The sequence below is a fragment of the Meles meles genome, chromosome 4, assembly GCF_922984935.1.
Source record: "Meles meles chromosome 4, mMelMel3.1 paternal haplotype, whole genome shotgun sequence".
NCBI classification, from domain to species: Eukaryota; Metazoa; Chordata; class Mammalia; order Carnivora; family Mustelidae; genus Meles; species Meles meles.
In genome coordinates, this window is record NC_060069.1 from 29,742,487 (window position 1) to 29,762,455 (window position 19,969).

The 19,969-nt window shown below is 46.5% G+C and overlaps 1 protein-coding gene and 1 pseudogene across 4 annotated transcripts in view; both read right to left on the reverse strand.

The window, feature by feature from the left end:
• Window positions 1-2,251: 2,251 nt before the first annotated feature.
• Window positions 2,252-19,969, reverse strand: part of LOC123940334 (myosin VIIA and Rab interacting protein) — a 379,886-nt gene continuing 362,168 nt past the window's right edge. For all 4 annotated transcript variants that reach the window (XM_046003035.1, XM_046003036.1, XM_046003032.1 and 1 more), the window contains 6 exons: window positions 17,433-17,627; window positions 10,778-10,939; window positions 6,265-6,369; window positions 6,095-6,155; window positions 3,987-4,105; window positions 2,252-2,797 (listed from right to left, as the gene is read on the reverse strand). In XM_046003035.1, the coding sequence (XP_045858991.1) occupies window positions 2,765-2,797; window positions 3,987-4,105; window positions 6,095-6,155; window positions 6,265-6,369; window positions 10,778-10,939; window positions 17,433-17,627 (675 nt within the window). In that variant the 3' untranslated portion in view covers window positions 2,252-2,764. The remainder of the gene's footprint in view (window positions 2,798-3,986; window positions 4,106-6,094; window positions 6,156-6,264; window positions 6,370-10,777; window positions 10,940-17,432; window positions 17,628-19,969) is intronic.
• On the reverse strand, window positions 5,001-5,128 carry LOC123941000 (annotated as a pseudogene).

Consider the following 19,969-nt stretch of genomic DNA (forward strand, 5'->3'; position numbering starts at 1 on the left):
GCTTCTATCCATATAATTATTATTCACTCATTTACTTCCAGTGGGAGGAGGGTTCCTACTCCTCCTTGGGGATGACAACATCCAGTGTCCGGACAGGCCAGCCTCAGAGAAGCCACAGTTGTCAATGGACCCATGAAAGACTCTGGGAGACTCAGGGTCCTGCTTCCTGTGCAGGGGCCTCTCTGCCCACGTCCAGGCTTCCCTCCAGGGTCCCAGAGTCCTCAGCCTTGGCATCGATCACATTTTGTGTGAGGTAATTCTTGGTTGCGGGTGGCTCTGCATTGTAGGATGTTTGGCAGCATCCCTGGCCACTGTCCACTGTATGCCAGTAACAACCCCCCGCCAAGTTATGACGATCAGAAAGGTCTCCTGGGGGATAAACCTACACCGTTCCCCTCCTCCCCCTCTGCTTTGAATACTGTGGCTCTCAGGACAGTGAGTAATGCAGAAGCAAGTGGTGTGACTGGAAGGAATGGGGGTGTAAAGCAACAGTAGCTTTGAAGGTTGGTCCCTCCAACGACTGAACATTGACTTCTTTCCCTGTCCCCTCTGCACTCTCAGTCTTCTTCAACCCAAAAAAGCGCACACCCACATACATTATTTTCATAAATGACTTTTACTTCTTTATCATTTCTCTTGACAGTAATTCTTGGCAATGTGCATATAACATGAAGGCAAGCATAACTTTCAGAAGTCATCAAAGATATGGTCCTATTGTCCTCATTTTCTTAAACCATTAAAATATTTTCATTTATAAAAATTAATCTAAATATAAATATTGACACTGAAGATCAAAATCACTTGATGACAAAATAATTCTTCTGAAACTATAACATATACTTATGGTTTTTAATAGTAAATTAAATCTTTGCACTTATTTGGCACAAGGAAACCTTTATAAAATTTCAAATGCCATAGAGCAGGCTTCTTCTTCTTCTTTTTTTTTCTTTTTTTTTTTTGCAAGGCTTACACAGTTTACACATTTTTGTCAAAGAAAACGGAATATTTTAACACTGTAACACAACAATAGTTGCTTTTCATGCCTCTTAAAGAAAACATTCTATTTGGAACTCAGATCTTTTTTTGTTGTGTTTTTAAAATTTGTATTTGTCTGCTTTGAGTCACACCAACAGAAAAAAAAAGCCAAAGACTTACTTTATTTCCAAAGAGTCATTTCTGCTGGGTAATACATACACAGCATCAGCAGGGAGAATCGCTGGAAGACAGGTAGACCCCCGTCAGGAAGGGATCATAACACATATCTCAGCGGCAAATCAGGTCTGGGAATGTGCGTAGCAGCGACAGAATGTAGAAGTTGAAACAAACACGGAGTGAGGCTTTTGTGAGGCTTTCCAATTAGACTTAGTTTCAAGGTGAGACTTGGGCAAACTAATCTCTTTGGCCCCCTGTATTTCCAAATCTGAAAAATGGGGACGAAGAGGGTTGCTCTAAGGATTAAAATGAGAAGAAACTGCCTTCCTGAAAGCAGTCACTTAATACATTTTGGTCAAACTATCCCCTTGCTTCCCCTGATTTGCTTCCTTTGATTCAGAATGTCTCAGGGACAGATTTAAGAAAGGTTGTAAATGCTCAGTTCATTGTGTGAAATTCCGTTCCGTTTGTCTTTATAAACACACTCTACGTCGTCATGCATTTGAGACCAGGAATGTGGAGCTCGTGTCGGCTCTTGTGTCCACTAAATTCAGTTTATCCCTGCTTTGTTTATGCCTGTTTTTCCCAAGGTGATTCTTTAATCATGTTTACTTTTAAGGTCATTCTATTACTTTTGCTGAATATTTATGGGGAAATAAATTTTGGAGGACAACAATTTCTCACGTGGTTATTGTCTGCAAGAATCCACTTACCCAAACCCCATTAGACACATGATCATTGCTAAACCACATCATGTGGATTCTGGACAGTGTCCTAGAGTTAAGCCATTGGTGGGCATTCTCAAGCTCCGCTCCCCTTCAGAGTGGGGAGACTGTCTGCAAGTCCAGGGAAGAGCCCTGAATTCTCAGTGAGATCTTGTTTCAGATAGGCCTGGACCTGGCATGAGTGAGGCAGAGCTTTCCACTTCGTGGCTTGTGATGGCAAAGCAATGGGAATGACTGGTTGTGCCGGGTGGGGGGGAGGTTGGAACTTCCCAGGAAGGAGGTGGCTGAAAGGCGGCATCCTCTCTGGGTGCACGCTCCCCAAATGGGATAGTCCTGATGTTCCCTACAGGGGCGTTTGCACTTTTTTTTCCTTAGCACTTGTGGGACAAAGATGATTGTGAGAGATTAGCAAGACCCGATGATGAATTAAATGATGATACAGATCTCCCTTCCTTCCACCCTCCAGCCCCCAGCAGTTTTCCTTTGGACAAATAACTGTTAGCACGTACTTCTAGTTGAATGAGAGGGACCAAAAAAAACCAAAAACAAAACCAAAAACAATCTTAAAGACAACACACAGTAGCAAAGCGGAGAGGGAAAAGATGCCTCTTTTGAACATGGAGCTCTGCTGTCGGAAGCCAGCGTCTCAGTTTGCTGTCTGGGATTCCCCTGGGAGCCTAAGGCAGAGAGTGGGCAAGCCGGCAGCGCCCAAGTCCAGGACTGCTTGCTGGGTGAGGTATCAGGACAGCCCTGTGCCGCGGTGCACCGTGGCGTCCCCAGGCCCTCTCCTCGGGTGGAAATCCGCACAGTATTCCATGGCTGTGGGGGCAAGGCACTGTCGTGTAGGGCCGGAGGCAGTGGGTCATTGGCAGTGGAGTCCCGGGGCGCTAATACGTCACCGCTGACTCCAGGGCGGGCTCCTGTGGGGAAACAGAGGGCGCTGGGCTGCTTAACAATCTCTCTCGCCCTCCCCCTCTGCCCCTCCACCCCACAGAGAGGGAACAATTCAGTGGCATTTGCTACACTCACAGTGTCACGTGGCCACCACCTCTATCTAGTTTCAAAGCCTACTGTGCCTCTAAAGTAAAACATCTTCCCCACCGCGTGCTTTCTTCCTACGGCCCCTCCCCACAGCCCTTAGCAACCACTAATCTATGTTCTATCTCTCCGAAAGGTAATGTTTTTAATGATCTTATTTATAACAGATTCCTTCCCTGGCCCCAATGGTCTGCCCTTTAAAGTGCGATAAACGCATCTTTTGAGCTCTCTGAAGTAACAGCTGGGAGCAAGGTAACTGGACTTTAAAAGGTCAGGGGTAGGGGCTGAGCAGCGAAGAAGAGGCAGTGGGAAGAGCTGTTGCCCTGTAATGCCCAAGAGATGCAGTGATTTGTAACCCCAAAGGGCATGCCCACCATTATGCTGTTACCTGGGGCTCCTGCTCTCAGGGGACAGGGACCATGAGGCAGAGGAAGGGGAAGGGAAGAATGGGTGATGCATAAAAGGCAGAAGAATAAACTTGCCCTTGCTTCAATCTTGTCACCCAGATGCCATCTGTCCTCAGTGTAACGGTACCACGGGGTCAGTTCAACTGGATTATCACTTCCCACGGAAGCCCCACCAGGCATAGGTAGGTGTTTAGTCAAGTGATCTGTTAGCCCTCTGTACAAGCTCCCTAGAGTTTGTGCAAATTATCTACTGTCCCTTCCTTTGTGTTTCCGGACAGCTGTTGAACTTTTTTTTCAGGAACAACAACAAGTAATTAATGACTCGCAAGAAATTTAAGGATGAGTGAATCCACAAAAACAGGATACAAACTCTGACACCTCAACCAGACTTTACATTCCTACGTACCCATTTTTAGTTCTCTCATATCAAACCCTATAAGGAGTTGCGAGGACGTATCCACATATCATAGAGGTTAGCAATATCAGGCAGGGCGCTCATCGCTTCTCATTGGCCCACTCACCCGCCAATTCTCTGACCAACAGACTGTGAGACCAGGCAGGAAGGATGCTTCCTGGGGCTCTAAGCGGGGAGCTGGGGACAGGAGGGCTACACTACGGAGGCCTCATCTACAGTGCAAGGGATGGGCATCGAGACACAACTTACCATCAAATCCTTGGTGGTGTTTTTCCTTTCATTAGTCCTGTTTGTCGAGGAGCCTTGGAGAACGAAGTTGCGGTTAAACGTTTTCGTGGTGGTCACTGAAGATGCCTCCATGTTTTCAGCTAAAAGGAAACAGATGGAAATAAGTGGTACCCAGAAGCTGGGCCAAGTGTTGAGGAAGAAAGACCAGGTGTCCCCGTGACCCAGATTTTGGTTCTAGGTTTGGTATCTCATTCCAGTCTATAGGTATGACTGCAGAAGTTTTTAATTTTGTGTTTATTTTTATGATATGCACCAAACAAATTCAAGACTCATTAGTGGCTTTCCAGGAAAAGGTAGGTTGGAGATAATCCACCATATTTCATAAATTCTTTCTTTCTTTCTTTTTCTTAAGATAGGCTCCATGCTGAGCATGGAGCAACAGGGCTTGAATTCATGACCCTGAGATCAAGACCTGAGTTGAGATCAAGAGTCAGATACCTAACCGACTGAGCCACCGAGGCACCTCATGCATAAATTCTTACTTGCAATTCTGGAATATAAAAGGCTTTCAAGGGGCGGCTGGGTGGCTCAGCTGGTTAAGTGACTGCCTTCAGCTCAGGTCATGATCCCAGAGTCCTGGGATTGAGTCCCACATCAGGCTCCCTGCTCTATGGAGAGTCTGCTTCTCCCTCTGACTTTCTCCCCTCTCATGCTCTCTCTTACTGTCTCTCTCTCAAATAAATAAAAAAAATCTTTTAAAAAATTATTTAAAAAAAATGAAAGGCTTTCAAGGTTGTAAATCCTTATAACTTTGGGGCCAAAATTGTCCAATGGCCAAACCTGACTTACACTGACATATGACCATTTAAAATCCTTGTCCGTCCCACTGAGAGTGAACATTCTCATGTTTTGGTGCAATGATATTAAAGCGTTTATCAGCTGCTGCCCCAGATGCCACGGGGCAGGGGCTATTAGGAAATATACTGTACTTGTACCATATTACTTTTCTAATGTCCAGGATATTCTGAAACATATACTTATCCAAGTTTTCAAATAAGGGGCAATGGATCTGTAAGACATTGTAATTGTATAAGGTTTTCAATTAGCAGTAATCGTGCCTCGGATAAACCTCATTGGTTATGATACTGCCACTGCGCAAAGCTTGTATAAGGTTTGACGGATTCAAGAAATGTTGAACAAAGCGTGGTGGAGCCAAGACTCAAACATATCTTCTGACTGTCTTCTGATTTGTAGATCTAAATTCCTAGTTTGGCACCATCATACGTGGCTCCTGAATCCAGGGAAACTGTTGAAAACGCCCAGTGGATGAGGAGGCCACCACCGGCGTTGCTGGAATCCCCTGTGGGTTGTGCACTGTGTTAGAGCCTCTGGCGCCCTGCCCACATTTCCCGGACATGCCACACATCCTGGCATCCAGCACATTCCAACAGCATGCTTCTGCGAGCACTGTCACTCTCTCTTGGCTCCTGTATGGGGTGTGGCAGAAGCACCAGGGAATTAATGCCTCTCCCCCACCCCCGGAAATGTCAGGGGATGATAGCTGAGAGTTGAAATCCTCCTCTTCCTATTCTTTGGGCAGGAGACCATGAGGTGCTGTCAGTACTGTCTCCCAGGGATGTCTCCAGGGGCTCAGTCGTTTAAGCGTCTGCCTTCGGCTCAGGTCATGATCCCAGGGTTCTGGGATCCTGCATCTCCCTCTGCTTGCTGCTCCCCCTGCTTGTGCTTGCACACACTCTCTCTCCCTCTCTCTCTCTGACAAATAAATAAATAAAATCTTAAAAAAAAAAAATACTGTCTCCCAGAAGTCCTCAGCTGGATTTAGTATTTGCCTGGAGAAATAAACTATGAATTAAATTGTATTGCATTGACTTAATTTTCTTCCCTGAATCATTTCTCTCCTGTCCTACCAGTTTCTTGGAATTGCTTCCCAAATTCCGTCTTTGTCTCACGGTCTGCTTCTGGGGGATTCAAGTCGAGATAAATTCTTCACAAGAGCACTTCTGGTGAGAACTCTGCATTAGATCTGGTCCTCAAACTCAGATCGCTGAGTAACTCAAAATAAGTCAGGCTTATTTCTTTGGTAGCTCTGCGGTTTACTTTAAGCACACCTTTCACTGGTGGGGCAGGCAGTTTCCTCCTCTGCTGCCTTGATGTGTCTATGGTTTGTACCTGCAAATAGAACACAGCTGTCAACAGACCTTTACAAAGCCAAAGATATTTGATCTAAATTTTCCAGGTCGTGCAATATTCCAACAGACCAAGTAAGGGACAAACGCACCTGGTTCCTTTGCTTCTGATCTCGTTTTCTCGTGAGGCGCACACACGGTGCTATGTTTAATCCGGCAATGGTCAGAGCTGAAATCCGGCTCTCGATATCAGAAATCTTAATGCAATAGAAAGACAGAATCAGTAGGGGGAAAGCACAGGAGGGGAGAATCTTTGTTAGAAATGACAGGAATCTATAATGAACAAATCGGCTTTGATGTATACTCATTCATTCATTCATCTTCTTTTTTGTTTTTTTAAGATTTTATTTTTTTAAGTAATCTGTACACCCAACGTGGGGCTCAAACTCACAATCCCAAGATGGAGAGTCGCATGTTCTCACTGACTGAGTCAGCCAGGCACCCCTCATTTGTCCAACTTCTACCAAGCCCTTCTCTATCCGGTAGCTCTAGAGAATATCAACACCCTCGTCAGGGATATATCTCCAGGGAAAAGTGGAAGCCCAGGGCACGATGGGAGCCCTGGCCCAGCATGGCGGGGAGAGGGGAAGGGGGTGGTCAGGAAGGTTTCTAGAGCGGGCCACACTTGATTCCAGCTTTGAAAGGCGAGTATGATTTATAGGTCCTTCTTCATTCTTTCATGACTCCATGAGCCGAAACCACAGCACAGGCTCTTAGGAGGGAGGCCCAGCAGTCTCCGGTTCCAATCCATTTCTTTCATTCAAAGGACAAGTGCCTTGAGAAACTCCCTCTTCATCAGTTTCCTCGACCATAACATCAGAGGGTCAGAGAGAGTTTGGATTACTTTTCAAGAGTCTTAAGGCAGATACGGAGAGCAAGAGCCCAGTCAGTGCCCAGAAAGAACCCTAACCCACTGATGTCCCCAGGGATGAAGAAGACATAATCCCTTCTCTTAGAAGAGAGCAGTAATCTGTGCCGTCATCCTGCTAAGCGTTGTGAATATGGGAACTCATTCATAAACCTATGACAGAGGTACGATTCTCTTGGTTCCATGGATGAGGCATCTGTGGCTCAGAAGGGTAAGTAACACAGCCAGCACTTCACAGCTGGTCTGGGGCAGAGCTCCGAACTCATGCCAGCCCTCGAGCTCCCGCCACGCTGCTACATTCTTTTTTTTTTTTTTTTTAAAGATTTTATTTATTTATTTGACAGAGAGAGATCACAAGTAGGCAGAGAGGCAGGCAGAGAGAGTGAGAGGGAAGCAGGCTCCCTTCCGAGCAGAGAGCCGGATGTGGGACTCGATCCCAGGACCCCGAGATCATGACCCGAGCCGAAGGCAGCGGCCTAAACCACTGAGCCACCCAGGCGCCCCTGCTACATTCTTTTTTAAAGATTTTATTTATTTATTTGACAGACAGAGATTTCAAGTAGGCAGAGAGGCAGGCAGAGAGAGAGAGAGGAGGAAGCAGGCTCCCTGCTGAGCAAAGAACCCGATGCGGGGCTCGATCCCAGGACCCTGGGATCATGACCTAAGCTGAAGGCAGAGGCTTTAACCCACTGAGCCACCCAGGCACCCCCCACTGAGCCACCCAGGCACCAACGCTGCTACATTCTAAGAGGACCTGCCAAGGCCTGGCATGGGGGACATGGGGAGAGGCAGGAGCAGGCTAGCGGAGTGGAAGGAGGACGTGGGGATCACAGTTGCCTTGCTGATCTCCGAACACAGCCTGCACGTTGCCAGGGCATCAGACAGAGAACCCGAAAGTCGGCCCAGCAGCCAATGTGTGTGGATCCTGAGTTCTCTGTCCCCGTCCCTATCCCTCTACTCTCTTGAGCTGCTCAGGACAGATTCAAATTCTGCTGTCATTTACTAGGGACCTCTTCGGAAAGAGCCTACTGGGACAGAGGCTGCAGAAGTGCAGAGAGAAGAACTGAAGGGTGGGCGAATATGGGAGGTGCATCCCCTATCCCCAAGCAGGGGTAGTCTTGGTCAGAAGAGGAAGAGGAGGAGGAAGGAGGCCAAGGCTGTGGCAACCGGTGAAATACTCCATGCTGCTCCCAGGGGAGACACTGCGCAGCCCCTGCCCCTCCCTTCTTGATCTGACTCCTCAAATTTCATATTGAAAGCTGCATTCCTTTGGCTTTTAGACCAATAAACGGCACAGCCCCCTTAGAAAGGTTGCAGGCTAAACTTTTATCAGTTATGTGCAGCTGGTGTGGATTAGATTCCCATGGTTTCCCAGGAAGCTGTTCGGATGGAGGCCCTGGCTCATCAGGCCCTGAGAGACGGGTCAATGGGAGAGCAGGCTGCTCACCTCCTGATCTGCTGACTGTGAGGCTCTGGAATAAGAAGGGGTTGATTTTTTGAGTTTTAGATCATAGTGCAAAAGCCAGAGAAAGAGGAAGGGGCCTACTGAGAGCTGATTTTGCCTACATTTTGTTGTCTCTCTCTCCTCTATCTATCCACCTAGTTGTGCTCCATTTCATTCCTAAGACTGCGTATCGAATGGCTCTTACACTTGTTAGGGGGGATGACCAATTCAGCTCTGAGTTTCCCGGGAGCCAAAGCAAAGAGATTAGTGTAGGGTAAAGACCGAATGCTCAGAAGAACAGCTTTTCCCGGTACTGAGAGTTAAGACAGAACTTCCCCCAGGAAATCCCTCGAGATGATGCCACATGATGTAGTGGACAGCACCATAGTATGATAGACCCCCGCTCCATGGATCATCCTGCAATCTCCCAGAGCACTGGGCAATCTTGTGCCAAGGGTGATAGAGTCCCTCGACTCTGACCTAATCCAAGAACACAGTTTAGCACATCTACCCTCCTCCGTGGGGACAACTTTGGATGAGAACAGACAACAGGGAGCCCGAGGCTTCATTTTCTGGGGCAGCTGGCAGCAGGGAGAGAGTCTCCATGGTACTGAAGATTCCCACGTTGTGAAGATCTGTAAGACTGAAGGCAGCGTTGACAACCTCCCTTGCAAATTAAGGACTCCTATGCAAGTGGATATGTGTCTGATGGCAGGACCAACACATTTCTCAGAAAACCACACAGCACAGACTGGTACAGAATGTGGCTGGGAGGTCAGAAAGAGGTTCAAATCCTGGCTTTATCACTCTTTAGCTATTTGGCCTTGCGTAAGTGGTTTAACCTCTCTGAGCCCCAGTCTCCCTAGGAAAAAAAAAGGGGGGGAAATTACAGCTATGTCTTGGAGTTGCTGAAAGGACTGATTACAATAATGAGGTTAAGTGTCAATACAACTCATGGCACCAAGTAACGCTCACTGAACACTAGGTATTATTGATAACATTACCGTCATATTTTAAAATGTATAAAGACTAGGCACATTCAAGCACAAAGAACATGGTCGTTTTGGACTCCAGGATTCTCTTCCATAAAACGTGGCTCCAATAATTCAAGACTAGAAATATCTAGGAGCAGGAATAACTATCCAGTAAAACCCTGCCAAACACCCATACATGATGTTATTTCTTGCTAAACCACTCAAGAAGTATTTGGCCCAAACTGTACCTCAGAAAACAAATGATTTTATTCTTTGTATAACTTTGACCATAAATTGATTACATTTCTGGAAAATGATTTGTATTTGAGGAGAGACACTCTTCAGCCATTCTTGCAGATAATGAATAGTCGACAGGGCTGTGTGCAAGGAGACCATTCCTAGCACGCGGCATTAATTCTTCCACGGGATGGAGAACGGGCGCCCCCCATTCTCGAGAGTGCTTAATGCTGCCAGTGGCTTTAGGGATTTTTGACTCTCTAAAACAAAAATATTTATTTAAGAAATAATTACCACTCGAGATCATCATCATCTCTGTGCACAGGTTCTACTGACCCCAGTTCCCCTAGGATGCAGTTTTAAGATGCAAGGTCTGTAGAAATCGCACTGAACCAGAGGTCTACACCGAACGTATACTACAGAGACCAGCATGTCTCATGGACCCCAGTTTGAGAATCAGCGACTTTGTCCACAGTCCACTCTGACTCAGTCAGAGGCCATGGGACTACCCACGAAAATGTCAAACTGGTGTCTTCACAAAGGTACAGATAACATCATTTCAGTTCTGAATCCGCCATATCTAAATCATGCAAAATACTGGTCTGTGAAATCTACAATTTCATTTCATGTGTTTATTCACCCCATTTTTATTGAGTGCCAAACCCATGTCCAGTATTATGTTAGGCACTGGAGTTTTTGTGTTAAGCTAGGCAGCTGTAGTCCTGTCCTCATGGGGTTTTTAGTGTATAGAGGGGAAAACTGCCATCAAGTAAGTAATCAACAGTGTGAAAAAGGTTAGGGAGGGGAGGTCTTGGGATGGAATGGAAACCTATATAGCCAGGAGACCCACCTGTGGGTCAGAGAATTCATTGAAGAGAAAGGTGACTTAGGTTTAAAGAGAAATCTGATTTATTATCACGGTTGTAATTTTTAAAAGTCGGGTTTGGTGGAATCCACCCAAAAGCACCATGCAAGCATGCCAGAGAACCGATAGAAAGGCTCTGCAATCATTCTTGTGGAAGACAGGGTGCCCTCTCCCCTTGCACGAGGGTGCTTCATCTGGGCAGAGCGGGAGTTCTTACCTGGAGCTCAGCATGGTGGACCTGGGCTGCCGCCGTGGCCACCTGGTCCTCCAGATCTGCCAGCTCGGTCTCATCCGTGCCACTGTGGATGCAGCGGGCGGCATCCTCCAGCTCACTCAGCTGGCCTTCTAGTCCGTACACGGTGCCTGCCGCCAGGTACACCTGCAGGGGAAGCACAGCCTCTGAGCTCAGGTTTTGGGACTGGGACTGGTGGGCTCTTTTCAGGGCACCCCGGACAGAGAACCAGGCTCAGCCTTGGGGGAAAAGTCAGGGAACGCCCCCACTGAAATGGTAGCATGAGGTCTTACTACCCCCTCACTGTCAACCACACCTACCACTCCCCCAAACTTTCCTGCAGGAAAAAGCAACTTCTAAGTCTTGAAAATATGATAAACTAGTCCAAAGGACGAAGTGTCGGCTACATAAATTGCAAATTTGTCCAGTGATTATAACAGCCATAATGCCAAGACAGAAGACACAAAGAAAAACCAATGGTGTGATTTTTTCCAAGAAAAATTTTGGTTGGCATTTAGCAACTGAAAAAAAAATTCAGAAAACATAAAAGAGATGAAATTAATTTAAAACAATTCCACATTTTGAGTGAATTAACTCTGATTGATGACCTTCGGCTTGCTTGAAGCTGGGTAAGAGCATTAAGATGAACCTGAAATGTGTAGTAAGAAAATAGTTCATTTCTTAGAAAATTGTGTGATGTTGAAAGAAACATGTCAAACTATTTATCCGTCAGTGAAGACAGTTTTTTGAGAGTCCTCGAAAATTAAAGAGAAAATTAGTAAAGGGAATGATCTGAGGAAAAATTAAAGGGAAAAAAACTGACTCATGAGCTTATAAGACAATTGCCATACAAGCGGGCAAACAGAAGGTAGAATCGTTGGGATAATTCAGACTGAGGGATGCCGGCCAGGGTGAGAGAAACAAATGTCCTTCAGTCTAGATAGTCACAGGATGCAACAACCAACTACACAGAATGAGATTGATCCAAAGAAGCTAATTACTTAACGAGCGGTTTTTGAAACTTAATCAACATATGTAAAGCTCTAAACATGTAATCACAGCAATTTAGAGTCATTTGAATGAAAACACACGGTCACACATGCTCTTTTAACTTGAGTTAAAAAATAAAACAGGATAAGCCAAGAGCTTGTGTACACAATTCATGCAAGTGTTTTGCACTGAGCGACACCAAGTGTTGGTGAGGAAGAGAATGCTGAGGTGCTCCTACCCTGTCCATTCTCTGGCCTGATTCACACATCTGAATTAAAACTGACAATTTTACAAAACATTTCAAAGTGGAACAAAGGAAGGGGCAGGTTTGATGAATGCGCATTTGTGCCATGCCAGGCATGATGAGATGGGCTGGGGGAGCTTCCCGCAGGGACGGGCACAGTGGACGCCATGTTAAGTGATTCTTCAGTCAGAGAGGGAGCCATGAATCAAATGTCTGTCAACGACTGCCATAGTTCAGTCTGCCCTTAGTTTTGTCCTTCTTTCTCATATGCAAGAATCAGAGAACTTCTGTTTCTAAAAGATCCTCACAGTTAACATAAGATATTTATTCTTTGTCTTGAAAACAAAATACACTTCTTTGTTGTTTGTCACACGAAGGAAATGAATCTTTCAAAGCTACTTGAGTGGAGAAAACATTAAATATTTGCATCTCAAAAGTTACGAAGTTGAAAAATTCTCTTCAGAGGGGAAGAAAATCGAGGAGAGAGAGAAAGAGAGAGGCAGGGAGAGATGATAAAAGGCAAATGATGAGATCATTTTAAATTCAGACTTACGGAATTGTGCAATGAAACAAAATTTGGAATGATTATTTAAATGACACGAATAATTTGAGTGAGTGTGGCAATAGGGCTAAACATAACTTGTCATAACTTTGGTCTCAAGAACCTTGATTTTTCTGGAAACACACAAAGTTCAACATCATCACACCCCACAGCTGTGTCTTCTTAACAGTCTCTTGTCTTCAACGTGGTCATCAGCTAATATTCTTTGTTTTCTCTGCCAACTAGTTCTAAGCCTTCAGCAAGGCCGGGATGTTCATCTTTTACTCTGTGTTCCTTGAAAGTGTGCTTTCCTGGCATGGGGGGGGCGAAGGAAGTTTCTGTGGTTTGCCCTGATGCAGGATGAGCAGGAACTCCCCAACAAGGTGATGGTGCCTAATGGGCTGGTATTGGCGATGATGGTCACCACACATATTTATTGAGCCAGGCATTAAGCCAAGGGTTTTATGGGACATTTATGGGACATTTCTCCTTCAATCCCTGAGGTGTGTGTTATTATCATCATCACTGTCTTAAAGAGGAGAACGTTAGACCCTGGAGGTTAAGTGACTTCCCCATGCCTCAAAGCTGGGAAGTGGTGGACTCGGGATTTGAGCTCCTGGGGGCTGATGACAGATCCCATGTCTTTATCTGTCCTGTCCCCGGATGCCCTAATACTTAATCTTGCTTGCAACATTATGAAGTTTTACACTTGAAACTCTGACCTAAAGGTACTTGAGTTATTGTGGTTATAGATCAACCTGACATTGGTTCTGTTGCTGGGGATGAAATAACACAAGTTAACATGCTATGATAATGGAATGTTATTCTAATCTTAAAAAAACAAGCCATTTGAAAACCATTAACCTGGAATTGCTGGCTGAGTAAAGACTCGCTTTTGGCAAGAACCATGGCTACCATGTCTGTGTAAGCTATGTCTTCTCCAAACTCCAGCCGCTGATGCCCATGACACCATGGACTGGCTCCTGGTTCAACTCACCTTCCTCAAAGTGGTTCAAGAAACAAGAACAGGTGTTTCACTAGGGAAGGACTTTGTGGTCACAGCTTCAAGGGTAAAGAAAATTAAACAGATTTCTTTGCTGCAGGACTTCTCAGAGTCTTTAATGTGCTAACACATCTCTCAGTTTTCCTACAAAGACTATACATCTTGCTGAAACTGATCTGATTTTACAGTATCCTGTTGGACTTGCCTTCCATGAAACACATTCTAGAGGACTATGCCTAAACAGTAATTGATAGCATTTCTTTCCTTGTTCTGGAAGGCAGAGGACCACCAAAGTAGCCAGGACCATCTCCACAAGGCCCAGACCCACGTCCTCTCCTGTGCCACGGAGAGCACCCAAGAGCCTTGAGAAGGAGGATCAACATCCTCTGCCTGCTCCCAGATTCTGTGAAGAGCTGGGCTCCCTCCTAGGGCAGTTCTACTGTGTCTGAGGCCACTAAAGATACATACCATGGGATTTGGTGTTGCCAAAAGTTACAGGGCAGCACTAAAAGGGAAGTTGGGGCTATTCCTGCACTGCCTCTGTGTTGGGAATTACCAGGTGCCCTAGGCTGTTGGTCGTTTAGCAAAGTAGAGAATGAGGAAGGTCTTCCCATGGGGGTGGGAGGTGTGAGGGAGCCCACTCTTCCTTCCCACTCATAACCCTGCCTAAATCCACAAGACGGCCTCTGTGGGTCCCTACTCCTCACACCAAGGGTCTGAGAATGGTCATGCCAGTGGTTCTGTTGACCCCTAGGTCCATTTCCCACCATTCTTTGCCCCGCCCTCTTCTCTGTGCGGCTGACCTGCGTGAACCTCATCACCCAGGCTCCCTTGCGGGCTGGGACGGGTTTGGCCACTGGGAGACCACGGCAGGAGGAGGAGCAAGTTACTCTCCTGGCCCCTGCTCTCTCCCTGTGCGGGCTTCTTGGTGACTGCTCCCACTAGGGGGCGCTCCTCCAGGCTCCAGCTCCCTGTGGACTTCACAGCCCAGGGGTGGGGGCCACTCCCCTCACTCCCCCCAGCCCCGACTGCCACTCAGGGGCTACAGCCTCCCTGAACCTTACCCACACCTCAGACAATAGTCCCTTCCTGCAACCGTGGTAGCCAATGTCCAGCAGGTGAGAGTAAGTGTCTCCGTTTCTATTTCTGGCGCTCCCGGCTCCTCGGCACAAAGGAGCGGGGGCCGCCGAGGACAATGAAAAACGAAGGGGCGCCCTTTAGAGCACAGACGGACAAAAAGCCCCGGTTTCATGAAATCCGCGGCACCCCGAGGCCGGCCGGAGACTCAGCCCCGCCCTTCGGCTGCTCGCCGAGTTCCGCGCTGGAAACCGCAGAGCAGAACCAGCCCGGGGCTCTGTGATCTTTGTCTCTAAAGAGATAACGAGAAGAGTCAGCCCTCCTCTGACTCAGAACCACAGAATTCAAAGGAACCGAGACGTTCTTCTGGGGCGCGAGGCGCAGTGTGGAAAGCTGGAAGGGGGAAGGGAGGAGGGGGAAGAGGCAGTTAACTCTTGGGGAGCAGGGGTGCAAGGAATTACAAACCCCTGCCTTAGAGCGCTGGTCCCTGCTGGGGTTTCTGACATCTCACATCAGCGGGTTAAGTGAATGTGTTTCCACCTGAAAATGTTAAGGAACGCAGGGAAAGAAACATAGTGTATAATAAAATGATCTTACAAAAGGAAAACTCCCACAAAGCCATTGCATTTTCAACATGTCCCTTAGAGGAAAAAAAAAAAGGCATGTTGTCTTTGCTTTAAGTGTTCCCTGGGAACCCATAGTCATCTCTTAAATCTGAATATTTCGTGTATTGCATTTTTAAAAAATACAATACTTGGTAAAACAAAAGAACCAGCCCTTTCCTGGTGAGCCGTGTCTTGACTTTAACTTTTTCTGCTCTGCGTGTCCAGGATTAAGGCTATTTTTAGGACTATCAATACTGAAAGAATTGTATTGTAGACATATTTAAAGAACAGAGACCCTCTACGTTAGCAATAAAGGATTTCTTTCCCAGAAAAGGAGTTCATTCGACTGAACCAGGTATCAGGTAAACATTCTTCCAGCACTTCTGCGTCAAGCTCTGGGCAAGGGCTGGGGCTACTCATGGTAAAGATGGTGTTCTGCAGGGATTCATACATTGGATTCCTAATCTGGGGATGACTGGGCTCCTGCCTCCCTGCTTCTCCCCCTCCAATATTTGACAATGTCTGAAGACATTTTGACTGTCATATTTTTTAATAAACATTTCCTTTTCTTTTTTCTTTACCTTTCCTTTCTTTTTCTTTCTTTCTTTTTTTCCTTTTAAAGATTTTATTTATTTGAGAGACAGAGAGAGAGAGAGCAGAAGTGGGATGAGGGGCAAAGGGAGAAGCAGACTCCCTGCAGACGAGGGAGCCCGACATGGGACTGGATCCCAGGACTCTGGGATCAAAACCTGAGCCGAAGGCAGACCCTTAACCGACTGAGCCACCCAGGCACCCTGACCGTCACAGTTTGATGTCACCGGCATCTCATGGGTAGAGGCCAGGGACGCTGCTGAACATCTTTCACCTAGAGGACACCCTCCACAACAAAGAATTATCGAACCCAATATGTCACTGGCGCCAATCTGATGGGGTCAGATAAATGGATAGAAAGGGCAGTTAAAGGGAGGTAAGGGGCAGACAGACCTCTACTTAGGTTTTATGGGAGTTCCAAAGGAGAGAGTCTTTAACTTTTAAGATAAAGCAACTATTGGCATTTTTTTAAAAAACCCTGAATCATTTTGATGACTTGTTTCAACTTTTTGCAAAAATTACCTGTACTAACAGATCCTGATTTCTGAGAGCTGTATTCATGACAGCACCCCACAATCAGGGTTGACTCTGCTGGGTCTGGAAAGATGGAACCACCTTGGAGTGGAACCATGGAACTCCATGGAACCATGGAGTCCATGGGCAGGACTACGCCTGCTAGTGACAGAGACTATGGCCCGAGTGGCTATTGTCCCAAGATCTGTGCCACTCCCTAGTCTGGAGGGCTGGGAAATTCTCATCAGGAATTTATTAAAACACTCAAGAATGAGTGTGGATATTTATATGTAAGAATCTGGTTCCTCCTTCCCATCCTCCCAAGTCAGACTAGAAAAATCCATTACCAGCACACAAGCCTGGAAGCAGGGTAGACCACTTGTGACCTATATTCTGTTGGCAACCACCCCCTTTCCCTGTGGCAGTGCTCCACCTGGATCCCAACTGGGTCCCTTTTACAGTTTCTGCATCCCCCCACCTTCACAAGAAGACACCGTCTGCTGGCTGTAGGAAAGGCCAATTCCTTTGCCTCAAGTCAGGACAACCCTGAGATGCAACTGACGCCCTAGTGCTTCCTGCAGAATCAGGTCAAAGCTACTCTTCCTTTAAGGTCACACCTTTGTTGGGGCCCCTGAGTGGCTCAGTTGGTTAAGTGTCTGCCTTTGGCTCAGGTCATGATCCTGGGATGGAGCCCTATGTATAGCTCTGCTCAGCGGGGAGCCTTTTCCCTCTCCCACTTGTGTGCTCGCTCTCTCTCTCTGTCAAATGGACAGATAATATCTAAAAAAAAAAAAAAAAAAAAAAAATCACACCTTCCCTTGACTTCTTCCCTGTCCCCATCTTTCCCCACTCCTTAACCAGCTTCCCTGGCAGAGTGCTTTCTAGGAAATCACTTGCATGCGAACCCTCATTTCCAGGTCTGCTTCTGTAGAACCCAGCCCGGTGCCTTCCTGGGAATATACCTGCTATGGTGGTAGTGTGTATGCATCCCTGCACTGTTTGGGATGGGCTACACCTTCACTGGTTTCTTCTTTGCACCTGTTTGCCCTAGACAGGGAACATCCCCACTGTCTTACGTTTTCTTCCAGGGAAGTCAGCTGCTCATCCAGTCTCACTTGGTCTATCCTGAGAGGAAATGTCCCCTTCTCTCTGTCGGGAGGAACAGGTGGGAACTCCAAGGGCCCTGAGGACTCTGCTATCAGCTCCTCTGTGGCATTGATGACCTTCAAGACTTCTGTGGAGATGTTGCAGAGAGAAACAGCAGAATACTTCTGTTTGGTCCAATAACAGAAGGGGACAGAAGACAAGAACAGCACATTAACAATGACATGGAAATTTGACATCATCACGGTGCTCATCATGAGACTGATTCCATTATAACACACACAAACGTCGATGTGCCAAAAGAATGAGAAACTGAAAAGTCTACCTGGCTGGAGGGCACCTGAAGGTGGCCTGATTTGATGTGGCCTGGCTTCTGTGATTCACACAATTATTTGATTCTGTCCCTCTACTGTCCTTCCCCTCCAGGGAAGAAGGCGACCTCAAGGGGAGGCTATTCCATCCCCTGTCCGCTACTGGTGGTTTTATCGCCAAAGCTTATTTTCTGGATGATAGTCTGCTTCTTTGATAGAGCTCCAGCCACAGACTCTGTCCAACCACAACCCTGGTTGGTCCATTAGGGAACTTTCTGGACTGGGTGTTAAGAGACCTGGGTTCTATATCTGGCTCTAACTTCATTTGATGATGGGATCTTGACCCAGTTACTCTGTACTTCTAGAACTCAGCTTCATCATCTGAACAATGAGTGTTTGGAAGAGTTCCCCTGCTGTGTGTCAGTAGCCCCTGTGTGTTTAGCTCCCACACACCTGTTGTCAAGCCCGTTCTCCCTTGCTCTGCTCAACCATAGAGGCTGAATGGAGAAACACTCCATTTCCCTCATCAGTCACAGCCAGGGATAGTCCCATGACACAGTTCTGCCCAGTAAGCCTGGCAGGAAAGCTTGCCCAGGGGTCTCAATGAAAGCTTTGGTTTTCTTAACCAGGTGAATAGATCCAGCTGATGCCCTCCTTCCCCGCTCCTGTCTACCTTGATCACAGGTGTGCAGTTGTGACAAATACCAAAATGCTGAGTAGGGTGGGTCAGAAAGCCTGAAAGAGCCTGGCCCAGACAGCCGTGGATCAGCAGAACCACTGTGAGTCACCCCTGCCTCTGAACATCTTGTTACATGAGGAAAATAGTCTCCTACCATTGAAGCCACTGTTGGCCAGATTTTCTGTGATTTGCAGCTGAATATAGTCCTCACTGACACAAGCTTTTACATTCAGGACTGAAAATTATAATCAGTCCAGATCTGGGCCAAGGTCATTGGTGGAAAGAGGCACTGACACCACAAAAAGTTATCCGCACCTTTAAGTTTGTCAGGATAGAACGTCAAGCAGTAGACTGGAGTCTGGTGTTTCTGGATGGCAATGGTTTCAATCTAGAACCCAGTTTATTTATCCCATCAAAGGGCTTGCAAACTGGAAGTCAAATATTGCCTACTGCTGACTGGTGTGTGTGTGTGGGGGGGGGGGGGGGGTGTTTACAATTTACCAGTAAAATGTTTCAAGAAAATCTGGAATTTTAATGCTTTTGGTACGTTCTAAGGTACTCATATATCCTGGCTAAAATATTAATGATGGCTATGGCTTGATTTTCCATTCCTCCAAGTAGATTCTACTTGCTAGAGGATGTTTTGATACCCTTCCCAATTCGATGTGTTCAAATGACAAGTCACAGTCTTCCCTGCTGGGCTTCCCTGCTGAAGCACATGGTCTCATATCTGTCAACCCTTTGTAGGGTTAAGGCACGTGTGCCAAGAGGGCTCCCCATCCAGCCTGTCTGCTCTAGAACAACGGCTTGGCTGACCCAAGAGCCACATTCCTTTTGGTTCAGGGGACTTTGCTACAAACCCAAACAAATGGGTCTGGGGTGTTGGGAGAATGGGATGGGAGGATGATGACACAGACCCAGTGGAATAAGGTCAGTGTCCCTGGGAACAACCAGGGTCAACGCTTCACCAGAGGAGAAACTTGCAGGGGCTGTCCCCTGTGATCCAGGATGCTGTGACTCGCTGTGTCGGATTGTGAAGATGAATTGGGCTCAAAATGTTTTTGGCACTAAACAGCTGCCACTGTTTGCTTAAGTCCATTTTAGAAAAAGTGACGTTGTACAAATGAAAGCAGATTTGTCACCCTTCTCTCGGGACATAAGTTTGTGTTTAGAAAGTCTGTTCCTTATTTGGTAAAAGGGGTGTTCTTTGTACTTTTTTTTTTTTTTTTTGAAAAGAAAGGCATATGACTAAGATTCAGAAAAAGACCACAGCACAATAGAAGGGAAAGTGTGAAAATTTACATGTCTCCAATTAGGACAACATTGTTAAAGGGTCAAGGTTATTAATGGGAAGGATTTAAGAGGTGCTTAAACTGGTCCTGTGTCCTGACTCCAACTGAACACATTACGTCAAAGCGATAAGTGGAGCATGGCTGTTGCTTGGAGGTCATTGTTCCATTCTATCCATAAATAGCCTTGTTTATTCAACCACAGGGGCTGGAAGCCAAATATTGCCCAG